Raw genomic sequence first — 23,265 nt, 5'->3', positions numbered from 1 at the left:
GACAGAGACTTTATCTGACCTAATTGACCTGTACAAACCCCAGTGCTTAGAACAGTGTTTGACATATAGTAAGCACTTAACTAATGCCGTTAAAAAAAACAAAACACACACTCTGCAGTGATTAGTGGATCAGACAAATTTGTGGCTTAAAGATACAGGTAAAGGGGGCCTCCCACCCCAAACTCACAAATTAGTCAACTAACCCCAGAATTCAAGAGCTGAATTCAGAGCTTAAACAAGAATTTTAATTTGCTTTAGTATTTAGTAGGAATGTGGAAAAATAATGACAGGCTTGTAAGTACTGAATTTTCCTGTGGGAGAAATGGGATACTTTCTATCTCAATTTGGAGGTGGTATAAACTTTCAAATACTCAAGAGAGTAGCCTATTGAAAACACATCTGAATCATCTAAATTAGGGGAAGTAGCATGGCATAGTGGATAGACTACAGGCCTGGGAGTCAGAAGGTCATGGGTTCTAATTCAGCTCTACCTCCTGTCTGCTATAGGACCTTGGGCAAATCACTTCATGTCTCTGTGCCTCAGATACCTCATCTGTAAAATGGGGATTGAGACTGAGCCCCACAGGGGACAGGGACTGTGTCCAACTTGATTTGCTTGTATCCACCCTGGCGCTTAGTACAGTGCCTGGCACATAGTAAGCGCTTAACAACCATCATCAGCAAAATTGCTTTTGAAAGGTGCATAAAGCCCCCAGGACAAGTTTTATACAAAGTATATTGTGTTTTTTCCACCCTCTGTCTAAAGAAAATGTGTAAAATTTGTAAGAACTCATACTTGGATGATAAGATATATACACAGTAAATACGTGCAAATACTTCACTTTGCTCTGAAAACGGAGGCAATGACAGCTAGCTGTGGCCTGAACATTTTTTCAACCCTAAAATAATCCATTTTCCACCTTCTGGCTAAAAACTCACAGTGTGACTGGAAAGAGCACAAGCTTGGGAGTCAGAGGTCAGGGGTTCTAATCCCAGCTCTGCCACTTAGCTGTGTGGCTTTGGGCAAGTCACTTAACTTCTCTGTGCCTCAGTTCCCTCATCTGTAAAATGGGGATTAAGACTGTGAGCCCCACGTGGGACAACCTGATCTCCTTGTATCCTCCCCAGCGCTTAGAACGGTGCTTTGCACATAGTAAGCATTTAACAAATGCCATCATTATTTATTATTATTATTATTACTTTGACAGTTGGAAAGAGGCTACTAAAACATCAAAGGACATTTTCATTTTTCAAGATTATGAAGGCTTATTTTGGGTGCTTAGCTCTGTCTTCCTCCATTACGACAATACCATAATCAAGATATAAGACAATTACTGAAAAATAAATGAAATTTCTCTGTCCATATATTTAAACTGAAAACATGTATCTCAGAGACACCTTTCTTTTCTCTTCACTGACCCTCAACATTATCAACAGCTTTTCTGTCATCTAGTATTTTTATGATGAGCTTCAAATAAAAAAGGACAAATTAATGCATTTTTCTGTTTTCCATTTATGAAAAGTACTATATGTAAATGATAATTAAGTACCTCTGAATTGTATAGTTCAACATTAATTTGATGATTACGGCTAAGTAAATGGTAAGCCTCAATTGGGTACAGAAGAGTTTGGATGAAGTACAGATCATTTTTAAGTGAACTGTGGAAGTTTCAAATTGTTTCTAAAAGTACATTTGGTTAAAATCAGTGCTTTCAAGCAACAGTAATTCATATTTACCTGTGACATTACTTCCCATTAGTCATTTTTCCCCTAAAAATTGATAGCTGTGAAATAAAAAAATACTTGGGGAGAAGAGTTCTGGAGACTAAGTAAACTATAATACTGAATAAAATTTGAGTACATCACCACTTTTCTGAAAGGAGTGAACACATATTTTGAGGACAGTAATGTTTTAGTCTCGAAAAATTGCTGAACTGCCTGGAATCCTAAGAGGAACTTTATAAGGATGAATTTAAGTTAATGCAGTTTTGAGACCACTTGTAAAGGATATGGCTATAAAAAAAATGAAGTACAAACAAGAGAACATAAAATATACTTACACCTTTTTTCATTTGGGTTGGTTAGTAATCTTAAAAACGAACGGTTGCTCCTTACTTCTGATTAACTAGGTTTTTAGTGAAGTATCAAAAAAGGTTAGGAATATAATTCAAGAACTTTTTTCAATAGCATGATAATAATAATGATGATGGTATTTGTTAAGCGCTCACTATGTGCAAAGCACTGTTCTAAGCACGGTAGATACTTCTGTTTTCTTTAATCCATGTATCCTTCAATAGTACGGCTGGAAAAAAGTTAAAGTGAACGGGTCTAGAAGGAAGTGGTTTTGGAAATATATAGAGAACATTTTAAATTTGAAGTCATTCATTTTTGTGAATAAAATATGCTGTAGCAAACAGACATATGCTATCTCTTTACAGAGGGGAATACAGGAAAAAGCTATAATAGATACCAGTTAATCATGTTTACCCATGTCCAAAACATGTAGTTAAAATGAAATGAATGTCTCCAATCTTCCTATACCAAGTGCCTTCAGCATCAAGAAATCATCAATTCATTGTATTATGAATATTTTGCAATGAACACTGAGAAGATCTATATAGATGCACTCAATTCAATAAACTTTATCCAATTTCTCAGCACAACCATAGTTCTTGTTTTTATAGAGTTGGGTTTAAAGACGAAGCAGTGCAGTTTGGACACTACTAATTAATGTAGCACAGAGATGACTAATGGTATGATTTCTAAAAGTATATGTTTACAATGATCTCTAAACAAACTCTCAATGAAACATAAGGGAGCATTAAGGAACACCCGAGGGAGAGAAAATGATATTGTCAGGACTTGTACAGCTACATTCTTGAGGTAAAGAGAATTATTCCAATTGTAAGAAGAGGAGGAAATGCTTATTTCAGATTACAACTTTTATTAAGTCCTACTCATATTATGAATTCATCACAGACAATTACCATAACAGTTCAAATTATTCATTTATTCATTTAAGACCGGCTCTAAGGTTTTTGAACGACATGATTTAGTTGTAAATTAAACACAGTTCCATTTCCTATTTATTCTTTTGTTTTCTTCAGTTAAGATACTTAATGTGGGGCAATACTCAAATGAACCAGGGAGTTTCAGATGTGGCTTATTTAAATGTTTTATTCTTAAACTACACTATTAAAATGCTTGTTAGGGTCCTTAAGGGAGGAAGTGGAGGAAGAGAAGAGTGTTATCATTAGCAATGGCAGTATAAAGATACTGAAGGCTAAACTGAACTGCTTACAGTAAAAGATGTGAGGTTTACCCCGACTCATGAGTAATTTTCATCAGTACCAGGCAAGTAATTTGGGTTTCAAGCTCTGTCTTTTGTGCCTAAGGCAGTAAGGGGTAGAGGGTGCTGCTAAGGTGAAATATTTGACTAACTTAGTATGTGCCCCCAGATAGGATGGGGGGAGGTGGCTAATTTTAAATCATTTCTTTCAGTAAGTGCTAAATGCTCTTCTCAGAACAATATAATTGTCCTTCAAAGGGAGTGTATTCAAACGCTTTCCAAAAAGAACAGCTGGAAACTGGTGAGTAAACCTAGACTCAGTGCAAGGTTAAATGGGGTGCTGAATGAAACTAAGAATTTGCTACTGTATTTACATAATTTATAATACTTTAAAGTACTGATCTCATAAATATAATACAAAACTTTACATGTGCTAAGCAACAAATAGTTATTTCCCCAAAACCATTTGGGCTAAATAAAAACATTGGCAGCATTTACACTATTTTTGCATTTATTGCCAGTCAGTTGAGAATATTAAATTTGATTTGTTCTATGTTCTCTTACCACCAACTTGATAGTGAGCTTATTTTTAAAAAAGTGCGTATAAATGTATCTGCATACACATAAATTATGTCAAAATTTTTTTTAAAAGAATTACCAAGATTTTAAGTTTGCATTCATGTTTTTGCTAATACCTTTAAATGAAAAGTGCTTTGGGGACAGCAGAGGTTGAGATCCCTTCCATTAGTCCTGTCATAACTTAAGTTTTGGATACATCTAACAGTTGCCCTCCTTCCACTTGGATTTTCTGCAATATTTAAAATGGTCAGACTCCTAAGGTTTGATGGAATGCTAAATCGCTTCATTTTAAAACTATAATTTCAAAATCTATTTTCAAGAACCAAGAAAGTGCTGTATTTCCCTTTCCAAAATATCACATAAAATCTTGATGACAAGATTGCTAAACATTTTTATCATTTTCTATCAATACAATTATACATTCTTTTTCAGCAAGACCAAAAACTTGATGACATATTCCATCTGGTTGTCGGGACGTCCAAGTGGACTGGAATTTCACTACTGCGGTCTTCAGGAAGTGAACAATGCCAGGAATGAATTGGTTGATTTTCGTAGGAAGATGAACCAGGTGAAAATCCAAGACATCCTACAGACTCAAAAAAACCCCATTAACTTTCAAGACCACCTACTTTAGGAGCAAGTCTTAACGGCTGAGTACCAGTCAACAGCAGCTGCGTTTTGGCACCGTAGCCTGCCTTCTTAGTTTGAAGCCCTTACCACTAGTTGGGGGGTTGGTATCAGTTGATGGAATTCTTCGACCTAGACCAAAAAAAGGCCAGGGGTGAATTTAGTACGTTTAAATTTCACAACTCTCAACTGTATTTATAAAAAAATTCTACATACTCATTTTCATTTTAATTATTCTTGGAACCTGAAATCAATTTTTGGAGAAAAGCAGATGGAAAGGCAGGAAAAAAAACATCTTTGATACCTCCAGGTAATGTCTACTGACATTAGAGGACTTACACAATAATAATAATAATAATAATAATGATGGTATTTGCAATAGACCTGGTGGGACCTTTGTAAGGGAGCAAAAACGTTTTACAATATCAGTTTCAAAAAGCTAATGCTATAACACACTCCTTTGCTTTACCTCATACTATAATTTGCTAGGTAGGCAAATTCTAAGCCTTATTTTTTATAAGTACTAAGTACAAGTATTTTTACTAAGTATTATTTATAAGTATTCCAATATTGCAGTGTTTCAATTTTATGACATAAGAGGTATGCCAAGTCATCTTGCTCTCTTAAATCTCATTTCAGTGAGAGCAAAGCTAGGACACCGCTAATAAAATAGGAACTTCAGTCTGCGATAATTGGCTTTTGCTTTTGTAAACCGAGAAAACATATTAACCAATAAGAGCACTTACTAATTTCTATAAACAGTTCATTTATATTTATTGCATTTTTAGCACTGGTCTCTACAAATATTGCATGGATAGAATCAGCATAGTCTTTAGCATCCTTTTCCATGACTTCCCTGGAAGAGAGAACCAAATGTTAACTATCGTAATTTCAAATTGCTTTTCCTTGTGAAAACATGACAAAAATGCATTACTACAAAGAGAAACCTCAATGAATGGCAGGAAAAATACAGAAACATCTTAACCCACATAACCTCGAAACTCTTGACCTCTGATTATCCAGTAAATGCATCTATTTGCATGATCAAAAAAGGTGAGTTTGTTTCTTCAATCAGCAATAGTATTATAAGATTTAGGTAGCAAGTACCTTGGTCCCAAAAATTTCTGTCATATTTTTTCTCAGAATGAACTCTTTTAATGTCATTTATCCCTTCTACATACCAGGAACTCTGAAATTATTCTGAAGGATGAGAAAAGAGTACACCCAGTTCTTCACTTCAAGCCTCTTTCTAGGTGTTTGGGGTGGGGTAGACAATTGCCCTGCTTCAAAACTGTAAGTACCAAATTAATCGTGCCACTGGGTTCTTTTGGTAAAACTATTCTTCCCTGTAACATGGGAATTGCACTATTGCAGAGCCTGTGTTAGAAAATACCCCACGCCCAACACTGTGTTTCTAACCAATCAGCCTATATGCTGTATTATGCTGAATCCATTCAGATGCCCATTGTCAGGCTAATGTTCTCTTATTCTGCCATCGCGTCCTATCCAAAAATGTAATGAAAACACACTTTCTGGCAGATCCAAGTGTACTTTCCCTTCTCTTTGCACCACCTTTGCAGTCTTCTGTCACAGCTACAATCAACAGCAAAGCAGCAACAGCTCTGTCATCGGGTCGGGACAGACTGGCTAACCTGGAGCTATTGCTGCTCAGCTGCAGGTCTTAAAAATGGTGGCTCAGTCTTAAAAATGGCAGGGAGGCTGGATAAACTGGCCCCATGGGATTTACGAGTCACTGTGGCAGTTTGGGAACCCTGACATCTGCCCTGTCCCTGAAACATCCTATAGGTTCCCTGGTATGGAGGGTGGGAGAGGGTGGCGCAGAGGGACGGACCGCGAAGAGGAAGGGGAAGGTTCCTTTTCAACGGATTTGAGGAGCTGTGACTATCACCAGGACAAAAAGTGAAATAACCATAACACCTTGGCTCCACTTTCAGCCATTTCTGTGTTCAAGGGGTGGTGCAGGAAGCCTCCCTGCCCCCAGAACTGTATGGATAAAATTAAGGGTGCCCCAAGTTCTTCTAGTAAGCCTAGTTATACCTACAGTGAGGTCGCACCTTTGCAGACCCTGCCTCAGGCCTGGAACTCCCTCCCCCTTCATGTTCCCACAACACATCCTCATTCTATCTGTAATCCCCTTTAATATCTTTCCCTGTAGACTATAAGATCTCTGTGGGCAGGAATCACATCTACCAGATCAGTTTTACTGTACTTTCCCAAGCGCTCCGCACACGGTAAACCTTCATTAAATACCACTGATGGATTGGTTAGGGAAAACCTGTGCTATAATTTTCTAAGTCAAATACTAAGAGCACATCTACAACTATTTCTTTCGCCACTGCGTCATGATTTAGCATCAGATGGCATTTACTGAGTGCTTCCTCATCAATGGTATTTACTGAGTGCTTACAGTGTGCAGAGCACTGTACTAAGCACTTGGGAGAGGACAATACAACAGAATTGGAAGACATATTCCCAGCCCATAATGAGTTTACAGTTTAGAGAGGGAGACAGACATTGATATAAATAATTTATGATATGTAATTTATAGCTTTGTACAAAAGTATTGTGGGGTTGAGGGTGGGGGGAATATCAAATGCACAAAGGGTCACAGCAGATCCAAGTATCCAAGCATACAGGCACTGTTGAAAGGTTGTTTCTTATTCTGACACATTCCAGCAAAAATGTGTAGTGAAAAAGTATTTTTATAATATTAATAATAATAATGATGGCACTTATTAAGCACTCACTATGTGCAAAGCACTATTCTAAGCACTGGGGAGGTATAAGGTGATCAGGTTGTCCCACAGGGGGCTCACAGTCTTAATCCCCATTTTACAGATGAGGTAACAGGCACAGAGAAGTTAAGTGACTTGCCCAAAGTCACACATCTGACAATTGGCGGAACCGGTACTTGAACCCATTACCTCTGACTCCAAAGCCCATGCTCTTTCCACTGAGCCACGCTGCTTCTCTTTTATAGATAAAAGAACTGTATATGAAAAAACAAAATGTCTACTTTGATATTTTCCTTAAGACACCCCAGACTTTCCTTTAAACAAAAGTGTATTTTAAGTTCCAAGCTCTCATTCTAATAAAAACTTACCTTACATCAATAAGATCACACTTATTTCCTGCAATAGCTACAACAATATTTGGGGGTCCATGCTGTCGAAGCTCTTTTACCCAATTTTTTAACGTTGAAAATGTTTCCTGTTGTAAAGTAGAAAAAAAGCATAAATCAAAATGAAATAGAAAAGAAAGAAGAGTAATATGAAAGTTACAAGAAACATAATCTTACTTCTTTTGTGATGTCATAAACTATTATAGCTGCTGCTGAGCCTCGGTAGTACATTGGTGCTAAGGCACGGAACTGTAAGGAAACAAAGAGCTTCAGCTAACCCCCCCTTATTTCAAATATTTCCAATTTTTAAATATCAATCAAAAAAGGCTTATAAAAACTGTAACGTGAAGACATTAAAGATATGAAACACTTTCCTTAGGGGATTTAAAAATTAATCTGCCCAAAGAAAAATAAAAGCACTTCCATGTATACCAAGGAATCCAGCAAACTGTCAAGACATGGAAAAACACAAAGTAAACTTTGACATTTACTTACTCGTTCTTGTCCAGCTGTATCCCAAATTAGGAATTTGTGTAGCTCATTTTGATACTGGACAGTCTTCGTCATAAAAGACGCTCTGAAAGATATTTTGATGTAATCAGATGTTCAAAATGAAGTACTCGCATCCTTTTATTCACATTAAAACAAAACTCAAAGGAAAAGTGCTTCATGAAACACGTCATTTTTTCCAAGGTTTATATGCTTTTTAACAATATTAACTGAATGTTAATACTCCAGGTAAAAATATTTATTACCAAAAGCTGTCATTTCCAAGAACACCTATTTCCGTAGGAAATCAGCAAAGCCTAGTGGAAAGAGCCCGGGCCTGGGAGTTAAAAGACCTGGGTTCTAATCCTGTCTCTGCCACTTGCAGCTGTGTGACCTCGGGCAAGTCACTTAACTTCTCTATGGCTCAGTTACTCATCTGAAAAATGGGGAGTAAGACAATGAGCCCTACATGGGACAGGGACTGTGTCCAACCTGATGATCTTGTATCTATCCTAACGCTTAATACAGTGCCTGGTACATAGTAAGCGCTTAAATACCATTCAAAGAAAAAAAAATCAACACTGCTAACCATGACACGTGTAAAAGCAAGAAACAAATCAAAGCTTACATTATCTCTCATTAAAGATGACTGACTCCAATCAACAAAATGGTTATGGCTTAAATGTAATTAGCATGCCACGCCAAACCATCCCTAGCTATGGTTTGTTTCCTGTCTGCCACATCTCAAATGGCTCCAAGCATAGCCAGATATTCTGATAAAACCCACAAGTGTAGTCAGAATTTCAAATTCCAGATTCTGGCGAGAACCTGGGTCCTGTGAGCTCGTTGCGGGCACGGATTGTGTCAGTTTGTTGTTGTATTGTACTCTCCCAATTGCTTAGTACAATGCTGCTACGTGGCATTATGAAGATGAAGCCATTAACTTAGTGCTCAGAGCTTTTTGTGCAGGATGAGCATTTTTGGCATCATTCTTTGCCCTCCATGACTGGCACGCTGGGATCCCTCAGGTCAGCCCTGGATCCTGGTGGGTTTCTACTGGCTTCTCCTGGGTTCCTCTGTCTTGGGCTCCCAACTGTGTGGGATCTGGTTGGGAAAAACAGGTGTCTATGTTGGCCTGAAAGGAGCTCCAGGGTCAAATGGGAGCTCCTCTTTCCTCAGATGCCCAGGTGGGACTGTGAGCCCACTGTTGGGTAGGGACTGTCTCTATATGTTGCCAATTTGTACTTCCCAAGTGCTTAGTACAGTGCTCTGCACATAGTAAGCGCTCAATAAATACGATTGATGATGATGATGATGATGACAGTGGTGGGACTTCAGCCCTGGCTGGGGTCTTTTGGCACTCCTAGGGTGGGGGGTTTCATGCCAGGGATTTGAGCCCCCAGTCGCGGCTGTGGAAGCCGTACCTTCTGGACACCCCCTACCCCTGCTTCAAAATTCCACCCCAACAAATCAATCACGCCTTTTTGAATCAAGTTCACCCACTTGTTTAAAATGAAAAGTTGGCAACTCTGCAAAGAGGAAACGTTACAAAGAGAAAAATGATCTGGAAAAACGGCAGTCACAGAAGCACACCAGAGAACAGACAATACACAAAAGTGGGGAAAGGACTGTGGGTAATTCATACTTTTTTTACCACACATGCACAATTTTAAATGCATCGCATTTCATTAAGATTAGGCTGTTTATAAAAATAATGGTTTAGGAAACACAAACTTAACAGAGCCTAAAAATGTTTGACTGCAACACCAATGAAGCACGAGCAACAAAATACTGGTCTCAAATGCTAGGAAAAAGAGCATTAATGATTTTCCAATCTGTATTTGCATGAAATTATGGCTAACAGAGCAGCATCTAAAACACTGAAATTCCCAGGAATGTACAAGATGAGAAGAGAAGTTTATGTTTTCTACATGTATTGGGCAGTTAGAAAGTGAAAGAAAGGATTTTTCACTCAGACTCACAGACAAAAATGCCTGGTTATAAAGTATTCCTAAGGAAACAGCTTGTTTTCCCAATAAGCTTTTAAAACATGAATATAGCTTCCCATCAATCTTTGTTAGCCATTAGGAAGTGATTTCCATCCATCTCTCCATTGGAGCCAAAGATAGTTACCAGTTTATATCTATCAATTTTTATCTAGCCAATTTAGTTTCTTGAACCATGGGAAAGAATTTGGATTTAGTGGTAGCAAGCACAGATGGTGTACATACACAAAATGAGAAACCAATAAGTTTTCTGTTGAAGATTAGAATTACAGGGTCCCAGCTACTAAGCCACTGACATTATTATTTAGCCCTTAAGGGGAAGCAGTGTGGCCTAATGGAAACAGCATGGACCTGATTAAGAGGACCCGGGTTCTAAATCCAGCTCTGCTACTTACCTGCTGTGTGACCCTGAGCAAGTCACTTAATGTCTCTGTGCTTCAGCTCCCTCATCTGCAAAATTGGGATTCAATACCTGTTCTTCCTCACACAGACTGTGAACCCCATATGGGGCCTGATTGTCTTCTATCTACTCTAGCACTTGGTATAGTGCTTAATACCACAATTATTATTGATGGAAGCACAGCTACATTAATTCTTAGCTGTGGAAGTGTAACATTACACTTCCGGCAGGAGAGAACGTAAAATTAGAAAAATGACCGAGATTTATCATAGAAAGAATTTTCAGATGCCCTCTAAAACGTCTGTTTCATTTAGCTGTTTAGTGCTCTAAAGGACGCTTATGGGATTTGTCAAATAAAAGACATGTAAAATTCAAACAATGTGCTTAAACAAAAGCATGGGGAGCTTCTGCAGGCTGGAGAACAATCACATCTTAAATTTAGAAGCTTTCCAATTAAACTGTTTACAACCCAGACTTGTTTTGGGCAGGGAACATGGCTGAGCATTGTGTAAGCTTATACGACCTTGGGTTTCTCCCAAGCACTTAGTACAGTGCTCTGCGCACAGTAAGCACTCAATAAATACAATTGAATAAATGAAGCACCATAGTAGAGGAGAAGATTATCAAACAGAGGGGAATAAATTACATCACTGCAGCAGAATTAGATTATGTTAATGGCATTTAATGATCATCTACTGAGTGTAAATAAACAACACTAAACAGATACATTCCCTGTCCACAATGAACCACTTTGGGTGGGGGCGTGGCCATTGTTTTTGCCCAACAGTATTTTGGGCAGGTTTTTCTACCTCATAATTCAATTCAATGGGAGGCAATTGGAACACAGCCACTGATTTTGTCCAATGGTATTTTGGACACGGCTACCTCATTATTCTCAGGTCTACAGTAGACCCAAGTGAGAATTTCTGGGCCTTTCTAGCCTGCTTATTTCCACAGCCCAGCCCTGATTGCCTTTTCCCCACAAAATAAAATTCACACCCATATTTTACCCATGTTCTCAAAAGGAAAATATTGGCTTCTCATTCATCTAGTTTTTTCTCCACTACATTCCTGTCTTCCCATATTCCCCATTCTTTAACCTGTCTGCCTCTGCCTAGTATAAACGGCACAGACCTGGGAGCCAGGAGACCTGGGTTCTAATCCCGGCTCTGCCACTTGCCTGTTATGTAACCATGGTCAATCACCTAATTTCTCTGTACCTAACTTTCCCCATCAGTAAAAATGGGGATTATATACTCACTCTCTCTCCCCCTTAGGCCTTGAGGACCATGTGGGAGAGAAACGGTATCTGATCCGACTGAATCTATCCTAGTGCTTGGAAAAAATACCTCCCTTATATTATTATTCTAAATTTATGGACTGCACAATGTGCCGGCTTCCTCCCCAACAAGTCTTCCCAGTTTGACTCACTTTGGCCAGTACTCTATCCAAACTGCTTTTGCCAAGGCTCAGATAATCAGGACTCAGAAAATATATTTGTTTACACCTCCCAGTTGATAATAGCGCTATGTCTAATTAGCAAACAGCAACAAGAGCCTGAGTGGCACTGAGATAAGGCACCAACAAAACATCTGTCTTAGACAGCACACCTAGGCAGTGACAGAGAACATATGACAAGCAGTATTTTAATTGCTTTACAAAGTCAATACTGTTGAACGTTGTTATAATGTCAGTTCTTTAGCTACCATCAGTTTTCCATCATTTGGTCAACCTTCTTGCTGTCCACAAGCCTTAAACTGTACTCCTAACATCTCTGACCTCAGATTCCAATAACTGACTTCCTTTGCATGTCCTCTTGTTCTTTCTTACTCCTCAGCTGTTACTCCCTCCCCTCAAACCAGAAATACCTCACCCTTAGACCTGGAATACATATTTCCAAAGGTTCTATTGTTCTGTTTTCAAAGACCTTCTGATATGCCACCTCCTCCACAGCCCATCCATAAATGAAAGTGTTGAAAAATACCTTCCTAGTCCAATTTCAGAGAAGCGCATACTTGCACCCAAAGCAATCAGATCTAATAAAATGCACGCAAATGTAAACACTTGGGGGAGGTTTGTTGTGTAAAGTTATTATCAACAGCCTTTAATAAGTATCTGTGTGCAAAGTGCTAATTTGTTGTGTCATCTGTTTATGAATGTCTGAATCAGTCACTTAATTTTTTCAAGGAGCAAGTTCATATGTTTTCCAAATGCTATTAATTGTAGTGCTCTGTAAGAGGTAACGTTTAGTACATATTTGATTAGTCAGGGAAGGCCTCTAGGATTTTCAAAGTTAAGGATAATTTCCATGCAAAATGGGTAGACCTTTGTGTGTCTCATGAAGTGTTATTACCTCTAGACTGTTCACAGCAAACTAATGAAAATACTGAAGATTTTTTTTCCCAGGGGAAAAAATTTTTTGTCACAATGTGTTACATTTTTATTTTTGATCCTGTAGGTCAAGGTGCAGGATGACCTCAAAAACATGGAAGATTTTTACCAGCAGTTTCTGGGGTTGCTTTCTTCTTGTACATGTTCTGCTGGTATATCACCTTAATCTGAGGCCATTCATTCAGTTTGAGCTATTTCTCCTCTCCAAAGGGAAACAGAGTCTTGGGCTAAGGAGGTTCCATCTCACCCACTGATCAGAATACCTTCCCAAGGGAACAGTCTCCGATCGCTGGTAATGGCACTGGCTACTGTTGCAAGGGAGAGGTCAGGACAAGATAGTGAGAGAACTGAGCATAAGCAAGATGAGTGGGTGGGAAAAGGCATGTACCAAGAGCACGTATTGTGTCGGAGGAAAGGGGAAAGAGCTATGTATTAATCTGGTGGGAAAAAAAAAAGTCCTGATATGCCCAAATCCTCAGAATTTAAGATTTCTACACTGGAGTTTACCAAAGTGCTGGATTAACCTGTTAAGCAGTTCTGCACATTTAAGGTGAACTTAAAAATCGGGCCAACTTTAAAGTCACCCCCCCACCTCCACCATCACTTCAAAAAGTGGTGAGAATCCTGATTTTATAAATATTTAAAAGGTGACAGCTCTTGCTCCAAAAAAGGTTTTTTGGAATTATTTGGGTTGCAAAATTTCAGATCTGGCTCTGTGGGAAGTGTGTCATTTAATGAATCATCAAAATCATCCGCTGAGGTCTTCAATCACTTTTGGAGATTTTCCATGCAAGACTGACTGACTGCCAATCCTTGCTTACCTGGAGGCACTTCAAGAAAAGGTTGTATCCACAAGTTTTCTTTTCCTAAGGATTCTGCAAGGGCAGTCACCCTTAAAACAGAAGCAAAGACTTAATCCTATAGGCTTAACCTTATACCCTTCCACCTGTGGGAATTTTATGGGGGACTTGCATATAGAGCAGGGAATTCAATAACTGTACCAATAAAGTGACAACTAGAGCTACCAATTCTTCTTGGGTCAACTTCTCCAGCAGCATAAAACTTCTAACTACAATATGGCAATCTCACTATTAATCAAAGGATAACTGTCATGCGAAACAGCCACTAATGGTTATACAGTATGGGGAAAACCACATTTTCAAATGAATGGAGCTGATACTTGGGTGATAAATTATAATCGTTATAATTAGAAAACAACCAGTAGAATGATTACTGGAGTTTACGAATAGCAATACCAAATAAAATGTTATCCTTGATTGTCATTAAATCTGAATCATTCATTTGAAAGAGTTGAAGATATTTAGATCTAAAAATCAAAACCACCATAATTTCATGGACATTATTAAAAATGATGTATAACAATCTCTCTTTCACAAGATCAGAATTTGGCAGAGATGGAATATGACACAAAGCATCTTTTCAAATGTTTACTTATACACATTTATTCATTTCTTACCCTATTGTTGGATTGATGTTTGGATCAAAACTGTCTTCGACAAAGCGCCATACGATACTTGATTTGCCTACTCCTGTGTCCTGAAAAAAGTAATTTTGTTAGTGACAGTTATCTACTGTACACTGATACCCATCTTTTGACACAAGGTAAGTACTTCTGGAAAACATTTAAAGAACAAAGCTTCAGAAGTTGTGACAACAAAGGAGGTTGTCATTAAAACTGAACACGGTGATTAAATGAAATCTCAAAACAGATACAGATGTCTTATATAAAAAAGGGAGGTTTGTTAAGTATCTTCAGATGATGGACTTTTAAAAGTGAATATAATTTAGGGCTAAACTTGAGTTCCTGCCTTGGGAAATGTAAGATTTTATACTGGGAAATACATAAGCAAATCGAGAGTGCCCGCCTGAAGTGATCTGAGTAAGTCTGCATACTCCCGGCACACCCTATTTAATGTAACTGCCTTTTGCTAAACACCCACATTTTAGACATTACTTAAAACATGATTGTACCCGTTCTCATGGAGGCAAAAGTATCTTCCAAAAAATCATAAAGAGTTTCAGACAGGAAGCTGATGCTTCAATCTGATAAGAAATTTATTCTTAGCCTTCAAACCGTTCATGTCAATATATTTGTAAATTGAAATTTGAATGTGCTCTCAGAAACGTTCACTCTTCTAGCTCAGGTAGTAATGGAAAGACCCAATCTCACAAAATATGTTCTCGAGGGTGTGGCTAATTCCTAACTACCATTTAATGGAGAAAGCGCTATTTTGAGATGAAAAGTTACACACACTCCAGGGGCTACACACCCATTAAAACGAGAAAACTTCCTGCCACGATTTAAAAGTTATCCACAATTATGTGACATTTGATCTACGCACTTTACCCAAATTAAAGGGAGGAAAAGGGAGTGCCGGGTGCCAGTCAAGGCACAAAAACGTGATGATTAATCTCCCTTTTCTGGGGTGAGTCCGGAAAAGAAAAAGTGGAGGCCAGGGTAACATCCCCTGCCCTCACTACAGAAGGGAGGGAAGGGTAAAGGAGGTGAAAAGGGAGGGGAGAGAAAAACTTGAAACTTTTGTTCATCGTCTTGTAGCCTGCTGAGGAAACCTGAAGTCAGGCCCCCAAAGTTGTCGCGGGAGGGTCGGCCAGGGGTCGGGGCTCTGGTAACAACAACAATAATAATAATAGTAATAATGATGGTCTTTTTTAAGCGTTTACTATGTGCCAAGCATTGTTCTAAGCCCTTGGGTAGAAGCAGGTGGAAAGAGCATGGGCTTGGGAGTGGGAGGTCACGGGTTCAAATCCCGTCTCCGCCGCTTGTTAGCTGTGTGACTTTGGATAAATCACTTGACTTCTCTGTGCCTCAGTTCCCACATCTGTAAAATGGGGATTAAGACTGTGAGCCCCACACGGGACAACTTGATCACCTTGTATCCTCCCCAGCTTTTAGAACAGTGCTTTGCCCACAGTAAGCGCTTACCAAATACCACAATTATTATTATTACAAGGTAATCAGGTTGTCCCACGCGAGGCTCACTGTCTTACTGCCTATTTTACAGATGAGGGAACCGAGGGAAAGTCACCCAGCTGACAAGTGGCAGAGGCGGAATTAGAACCCACGACCTCTGACTCCACTGAGCCACGTTGCTTCCTTCTCTAGGCGGTGGGTGAGGGAATGAGGGAGGAAAGGAGGGAGGAAGAGGGGGGTCCCGCTGGGTTTGGTGAAGGGTTCACCCTGGGGCTGGACCCCGGGTGGTGGGCTCCCCGGGGCGGTCAATCAATCAATCAATCAATCGTATTTACTGAGCGCTTACTCTGTGCAGAGCACTGTACTAAGCGCTTGGGAAGTACAAGTCGGCAACAAGTCGGGGCCTGCCGACTTGTACTTCCCAAGCGCTTAGCGCACAGCAGCGTGGCTCAGTAGAAAGAGCCCGGGCTTTGGAGTCAGAGGTCATGGGTTCAAATCCCGGCTCCACCACTTGTCAGCTGTGTGACTTTGGGCAAGTCACTTATCTTCTCTGGAGAAGCAGCATGGCTCAACGGAAAGAGCCCGGGCTTTGGAGTCAGAGGTCATGGATTCAAATGCCGGCTCTGCCAACTGTCAGCTGTGTGACTTTGGGCAAGTCACTTCACTTCTCTGTGCCTCAGTTACCTCATCTGTAAAATGGGGATTGAGACTGTGAGCCCCCCGTGGGACAACCTGATCACCTTGTAACCTCCCCAGCGCTTAGAACAGTGCTTTGCAGATAGTAAGGGCTTAATAAATGCCATCATTCTCAGGCCCTCAGTGACTTCATCTGTAAAATGGAAGACTGTGAGCCCCCTGTGGGACAACGTGGGTCCCTTCCCCACAGCACCTGTATATATGTATATATGTTTGTACATATTTATTACTCTACTGATTGATTTCACTTGTACATATCTATTCTATTTATTTTATTATGTTAGTATGTTTGGTTTTGTTCTCCGTCTCCCCCTTTTAGACTGTGAGCCCACTGTTGGGTAGGGACTGCCTCAATATGTTGCCAACCTGTACTTCCCAAGCGCTTAGTACGGTGCTCGGCACACAGTAAGCGCTCAATAAATACGATTGATTGATTGATCTGTAAAATGGAAGACTGTGAGCCCCCGGTGGGACAACCTGATCACCTCGTAACCTCCCCAGCGCTTAGAACAGTGCTTTGCACATAGTAAGGGCTTAATAAATGCCATCATTCTCAGGCTCTCAGTGACCTCATCTGTAAAATGGAAGACTGTGAGCCCCCGGTGGGACAACCTGATCACCTTATAACCTCCTCGGCGCTTAGAGCAGTGCTTTGCGCATAGTAAGTGCTTAATAAATGCCATCATTCTCAGGCCCTCAGTGACCTCATCTGTAAAATGGAAGACTGTGAGTCCCCGGTGGGACAACCTGATCACCTTGTAACCTCTCCAGCGCTTGGAACAGTGCTTTGCGCATAGTAAGGGCTTAATAAATGCCATCATTCTCAGGGCCTCAGTAACCTCATCTGTAAAATGGAAGACTGTGAGTCCCCCGTGGGACAACCTGATCACCTTGTAACCTCCCCAGCGCTTAGAACAGTGCTTTGCACATAGTAAGGGCTTAATAAATGCCATCATTCTGAGGCCCTCAGTGACCTCATCTGTAAAATGGAAGACTGTGAGGCCCCGGTGGGACAACCTGATCACCCTGTAACCTCCCCGGCGCTTAGAACAGTGCTTTGCGCATTGTGTTTAATAAATGCCATCATTCTCGGGCCTCAGTGACCTCATCTGTAAAATGGAAGACTGTGAGTCCCCCGTGGGACAACCTGATCACCTCGTAACCTCCCCAGGGCTTAGAGCAGTGCTTTGCGCATAGTAAGGGCTTAATAAACGCCATCAGTCTCTGGGCCTCAGTGACCTCATCTGTAAAATGGAAGACTGCGAGCCCCCGGTGGGACAACCCGATCACCTCGTAACCTCCCCAGCGCTTGGAACAGTGCTTTGCGCATAGTAAGGGCTTAATAAATGCCATCATTCTCAGGCCCTCAGTGACCTCATCTGTAAAATGGAAGACTGTGAGCGCCCTGTGGGACAACCTGATCACCTTATAACCTCCTCGGCGCTTAGAGCAGTGCTTTGCGTATAGTAAGGGCTTAATAAATGCCATCATTCTCAGGCCCTCATCTGTAAAATGGAAGACTGTGAGCCCCCCGTGGGACAACCTGATCACCTCGTAACCTCCCCGGCGCTTAGAGCAGTGCTTTGCGCACAGTTAAGTGCTTAATAAATGCCATCATTCTCAGGCCCTCAGTGACCTCATCTGTAAAATGGAAGACTGTGAGCGCCCTGTGGGACAACCTGATCACCTCATAAGCGCTTAATAAATGCCTTTAAAAAAATAAATACGACGGAAGGAATGTGGGCTGCCGCCGACTTACCCCCAGCAGGCAGACTTTCAGCTCCCTCAGCGCCATGTCCGGGGGCCGGGGCCGCCGCCGCCGCCCTACAGCGGGGGAGAGGCCGGGCCCAGCACAAGCATCCCCCGGCAACCGGGGCACGGCCGGCCCCGGCGCGCCGGCGCTCTCGTCCTCTCCCTCACGCGGCCCCCGTCGCCCTGCCCGGCCCGGCCCGGCCCTCGTCTTCCCCCTCAGCAGCAACCGCGGGACCTGCCGCCCGGGCCCTGACGAACCGTCGCCGCCGCCGCCATCTTGGGGCGGCCCACTCAGTCACCTGACCTCTCCTCCCCCTCCAACTCTCCGCCCCCTCAATCAATCAATCAATAATCAATCAATCAATCGTATTTATTGAGCGCTGACTGTGTGCAGAGCACTAGGCTAAGCGCTTGGGAACTACAAGTCGTTAACACATAGAGACAGTCCCTACCCAACAGCGGGCTCACAGTCTAGAAGGGGGAGACAGACTCGACACCAGGACGCCCGAACGCGAGGCTTCGCTCCTTCCCTCTCTTTAAAAAAAATAAATAAATTAGCATTTATTAAGCGCTTCCCCCTCCAATTCTCCGACCCCTCAATCAGTCAATCAATCAATCAATCCTATTGATCGAGCGCTGACTGTGTGCAGAGCACTAGGCTAAGCGCTTGGGAACTACAAGTCGTTAACACATAGAGACAGTCCCTACCCAACAGCGGGCTCACAGTCTAGAAGGGGGAGACAGAGCCGACACCAGGACGCCCGAACGCGAGGCTTCGCTCCTTCCCTCCTTTATTTTTCTTTTTAAATTAGCATTTATTAAGCGCTTACTATGTGCAAAGCACTGTTCTAAGCGCTGGGGAGGTTACAGCGGGATCAGGTTGTCCCACGGGGAGCTCACAGATTTTACAGATGACACGCAGACAATAATAATAATGATGGCATCTGTTAAGCCCTCCCTCTGCCCATAATAATAATAATAATAATAATGGCATTCCGCCAAGCTCGCTCTCTTCCTCCCTTCACCTCCTCCAGGAGGCCTTCCCACACTGAGCCCCTTCCTTCCTCTCCCCCTCATCCCCCTCTCCATCCCCCACATTTTACCTCCTTCCCTTCCCCATAGCACCTGTATATATGTATATATGTTTGTACATATTTATTACACTATTTATTTATTTATTTTACTTGTACATATGTATTCTATTTATTTTATTTTGTTAGTATGTTTGGTATTGTTCTCCGTCTCCCCCTTTTAGACTGTGAGCCCGCTGTTGGGTAGGGACTGTCTCTATATGTTGCCAGCTTGTACTTCCCAAGCGCTTAGTACGGTGCTCTGCACACAGTAATTGCTCAATAAATACGATTGATTGATTGATTGATTAAGCCCTCCCTCTGCCCATTCGCCAAGCTAGCTCTCTTCCTCCCTTCAAGGCCCTACTGAGAGCTCACCTCCTCCAGGAGGCCTTCCCAGACTGAGCCCCTCCCTTCCTCTCCCCTCATCCCCCTCTCCATCCCCCCATCTTACCTCTTTCCCTTCCCCACAGCACCTGTATATATGTATATATGTTTGTACATATTTATTACTCTATTTATTGATTTTACTTGTACATATCTATTCTATTTATTTTATTTTGTTAGCATGTTTGGTTTTGTTCTCTGTCTCCCCCTTTTAGACTGTGAGCCCGCTGTTGGGTAGGGACTGTCTCTATATGTTGCCAACTTGTACTTCTCAAGTGCTTAGTACAGTGCTCTGCACACAGTAAGTGCTCAATAAATACGATTGATTGATTAAGCGCTTACTATGTGCAAAGCACTGCTCTAAGCGCTGGGGAGGAGGGAACTGAGGCACAGACAATAATAATAATGATGGTATTTGTTAAGCGCTTACTATGTGCAAAGCACTGCTCTAAGCGCTGGGGAGGAGGGAACTGAGGCACAGAAAATAATAATAATGATGGCATTTGTTAAGCGCTTACTATGTGCAAAGCACTGCTCTAAGCGCTGGGGAGGATACAAGGAGATCAGGTTGTCCCACGTGGGGCTCACAGTCTGAATCCCCATTTTACAGATGAGGGAACTGAGGCCCAGAGAAGTGTGAGCCCACTGTTGGGTAGGGACCGTCTCTATAAGTTGCCAACTTAAACTTCCCAAGCGCTTAGTACAGTGCTCTGCACACAGTAAGCGCTCAATAAATACGATTGAATGAATGAATGAATGAATGAATGAATGAATGAATGAAGTGATTTGCCCAGTCACCCAGCTGACAAATGGCAGAGTCGGGATAATAATAATAATAATAATAATGGCATTTATTAAGCGCTTACTATGTGCAAAGCACTGTTCTAAGCGCTGGGGCGGTTACAAGATGATCGGGTTGTCCCACGGGGGGCTCACAGTTTTAATCCCCATTTTACAGATGAGGTAACTGAGGCACAGAGAAGTTAAGTGACTTGTCCAAAGTCACACAGCTGACAGTTGGTGGAGGTGGGATTTGAACCCATGACCCCTGAGTCCCAAGCCCGTGCTCTTTCCACTGAGCAACGCTGCGTGACTTGCCCAAAATTGGGATTCGAACCCATGACCTCTGACTCCAAAGTCTGGGCTCCTTCCACTGAGCCACGGGCCGGGGCTCGAGTACTTCCCAAGCGCTTAGTACAGTGCTCTGCGTACAGGAGAAGCAGCGTGGCTCAGTGGAAAGAGCACGGGCTTTGGAGTCAGAGGTCATGGGTTCATATCCCGGATCCGCCAATTGTCAGCTGTGTGACTTTGGGCAAGTCACCTAACTTCTCTGTGCCTCAGTTACCTCATCTCTAAAGTGGGGAGTAAGATTGTGAGCCCCCCGTGGGACAACCAATCAATCAATCAATCATATTTACTGAGCGCTTACTATGTGCAGAGCACTGTACTAAGCGCTTGGGAAGTACAAGTTGGCAACATATAGAGACATTCCCTACCCAACAGTGGGCTCACAGTCTAAAAGGGGGAGACAGAGAACAAAACCAAACATACTAACAAAATAAAATAAATAGAATAGATATGTACAAGTAAAATCAATAAATAGAGTAATAAATATGTACAAACATATCATCATCATCGTCATCAATCATATTTATTGAGCGCTTACTGTGTGCAGAGCACTGTACTAAGCACTTGGGAAGTGCAAGCTGGCAACATATAGAGACAGTCCCTACCCAACAGTGGGCTCACAGTCTAGAAGGGGGAGACAGAGAACAAAACCAATCATACTAACAAAATAAAATAAATAGAATAGATAGGTACGAGTAAAATAAATAAATAAATAGAGTAATAAATATTTACAAACATATATACATATATACTAACAAAATAAAATAAATAGAATAGATAGGTACAAGTAAAATAAATAAATAGAGTAATAAATATTTACAAACATAATATATACATATATACTAACAAAATAAAATAAATAGAATAGATAGGTACAAGTAAAATAAATAAATAGAGTAATAAATATTTACAAACATATATACATATATACTAACAAAATAAAATAAATAGAATAGATAGGTACAAGTAAAATAAATAAATAAATAGAGTAATAAATATTTACAAACATATATACAGGTGCTGTGGGGAAGGGAAAGAGGTAAGATGAAGGGGATGGAGAGGGGGACGAGATCAAGCAGATCACCTTGTAACCTCCCCAGCGCTTCGAACAGTGCTTTGCACATAGTAAGGGCTTAATAAATGCCATTATTAGTAGTAGTAGTAAGCGCTCCATAAATACGATTGAATGAATGAATGAGTGTAACATGGAGAGCCATGTTCCAGGAAGGTGTGGACAGGGAAGAGGTCGAGAGGCCAAATACTAATCCAGTGTCTTCTTTCTCCTTGGGCCGCGAAAGGAACATTGCACAGCGATATTTGGAAATGATGGCATCAGATCCACTCCGGAATAACACACGTGACTTGACGCCGGGATGTCGAAGGTGAACTTCTTCTGGGCAGATAATGTGCCTGGTCCTCCTGTTGCCCTACTGAGAGCTCACCTCCTCCAGGAGGCCTTCCCAGACTGAGCCCCCTCCTTCCTCTCCCCCTCTCCATCCCCCCCGTGTTACCTCCTTCCCTTCCCCACAGCACCTGTATGTAAGGATATAGGTTTGTACATATTTATTACTCTATTTATTTTACTTGTACACATCTTGTACACATCTCAGTGGAAAGAGCACGGGCTTTGGAGTCAGAGGTCATGGGTTCAAATCCCCGCTCCGCCAATTGTCAGCTGGGTGACTTTGGGCAAGTCACTTAACTTCTCTGTGCCTCGGTTCCCTCATCTGTAAAATGGGAATTAAGACTGTGAGCCCCCTATGGGACAATCTGATCACCTTGTTACCTCCCCAGCGCTTAGAACAGTGCTTTGCACATAGTAAGCGCTTAACAAATCCCTTTTAGACTGTGAGCCCACTGTTGGGTAGGGACTGTCTCTATATGTTGCCAATTTGTACTTCCCAAGCACTTAGTACAGTGCTCTGCACATAGTAAGCGCTCAATAAATACGATTGATGATGATGATGATGAACAAATGCCATCATTATTATTATTATTATTATCTATTCTATTTATTTTATTTTGTTAATACGTTCAGTTTCGTTCTCAGTCTCCCCCTCCTAGACTGTGAGCCCGCTGTTGGGTGGGGACTGTCTCTATATGTTGCCAATTTGTACTTCCCAAGCGCTTAGTACAGTGCTCTGCGCATAGTAAGCGCTCAATAAATACGATTGATGATGATGATGATGATGATGAACAAATGCCATCATTATTATTATTATTATTATCTATTCTATTTATTTTATTTTGTTAATACGTTCAGTTTCGTTCTCAGTCTCCCCCTCCTAGACTGTGAGCCCGCTGTTGGGTGGGGACTGTCTCTATGTGTTGCCAATTTGTACTTCCCGAGCGCTTA

The 23,265-nt window shown here is 41.3% G+C and overlaps 1 protein-coding gene across 2 annotated transcripts; it reads right to left on the bottom strand.

Moving 5' to 3' along the window:
- Positions 1 to 2,927: 2,927 nt before the first annotated feature.
- Positions 2,928 to 18,591, bottom strand: RAB22A (RAB22A, member RAS oncogene family). Of its 2 annotated transcripts, XM_038750193.1 has the most exons (8): positions 18,332 to 18,591; positions 14,401 to 14,480; positions 8,133 to 8,214; positions 7,815 to 7,886; positions 7,620 to 7,726; positions 5,242 to 5,351; positions 4,586 to 4,627; positions 2,928 to 4,454 (listed from the first exon to the last, which is right to left on the bottom strand). In XM_038750193.1, the coding sequence occupies exons 1-8, from the start codon at positions 18,365 to 18,367 to the stop codon at positions 4,297 to 4,299; spliced, it is 687 nt and encodes a 228-aa protein (XP_038606121.1). In that variant the 5' UTR covers positions 18,368 to 18,591; the 3' UTR covers positions 2,928 to 4,296. The 2 variants fall into 2 exon arrangements, with proteins under 2 accessions (XP_038606121.1, XP_038606122.1); XM_038750194.1 differs by having other exon boundaries at positions 4,362 to 4,627.
- Between the last annotated feature and the right edge of the window lie 4,674 nt (positions 18,592 to 23,265).

The sequence above is a fragment of the Tachyglossus aculeatus genome, chromosome 8 (genome assembly GCF_015852505.1).
Source record: "Tachyglossus aculeatus isolate mTacAcu1 chromosome 8, mTacAcu1.pri, whole genome shotgun sequence".
NCBI lineage: Eukaryota > Metazoa > Chordata > Mammalia > Monotremata > Tachyglossidae > Tachyglossus > Tachyglossus aculeatus.
This window is presented reverse-complemented; position numbering and strand designations above follow the sequence as displayed.

Coding starts and splice junctions, on each gene's coding strand:
- RAB22A (XM_038750193.1), bottom strand. CDS start 18,367: ATGGCGCTGAGGGAGCTGAAAGTCTGCCTGCTGGGG. Junction 14,481..18,331: donor TGAAAGTCTGCCTGCTGGGG/GTAAGTCGGCGG, acceptor TACTTTTTTCAG/GACACAGGAGTAGGCAAATC. Junction 7,727..7,814: donor TTTATGACATCACAAAAGAA/GTAAGATTATGT, acceptor ACTTTACAACAG/GAAACATTTTCAACGTTAAA.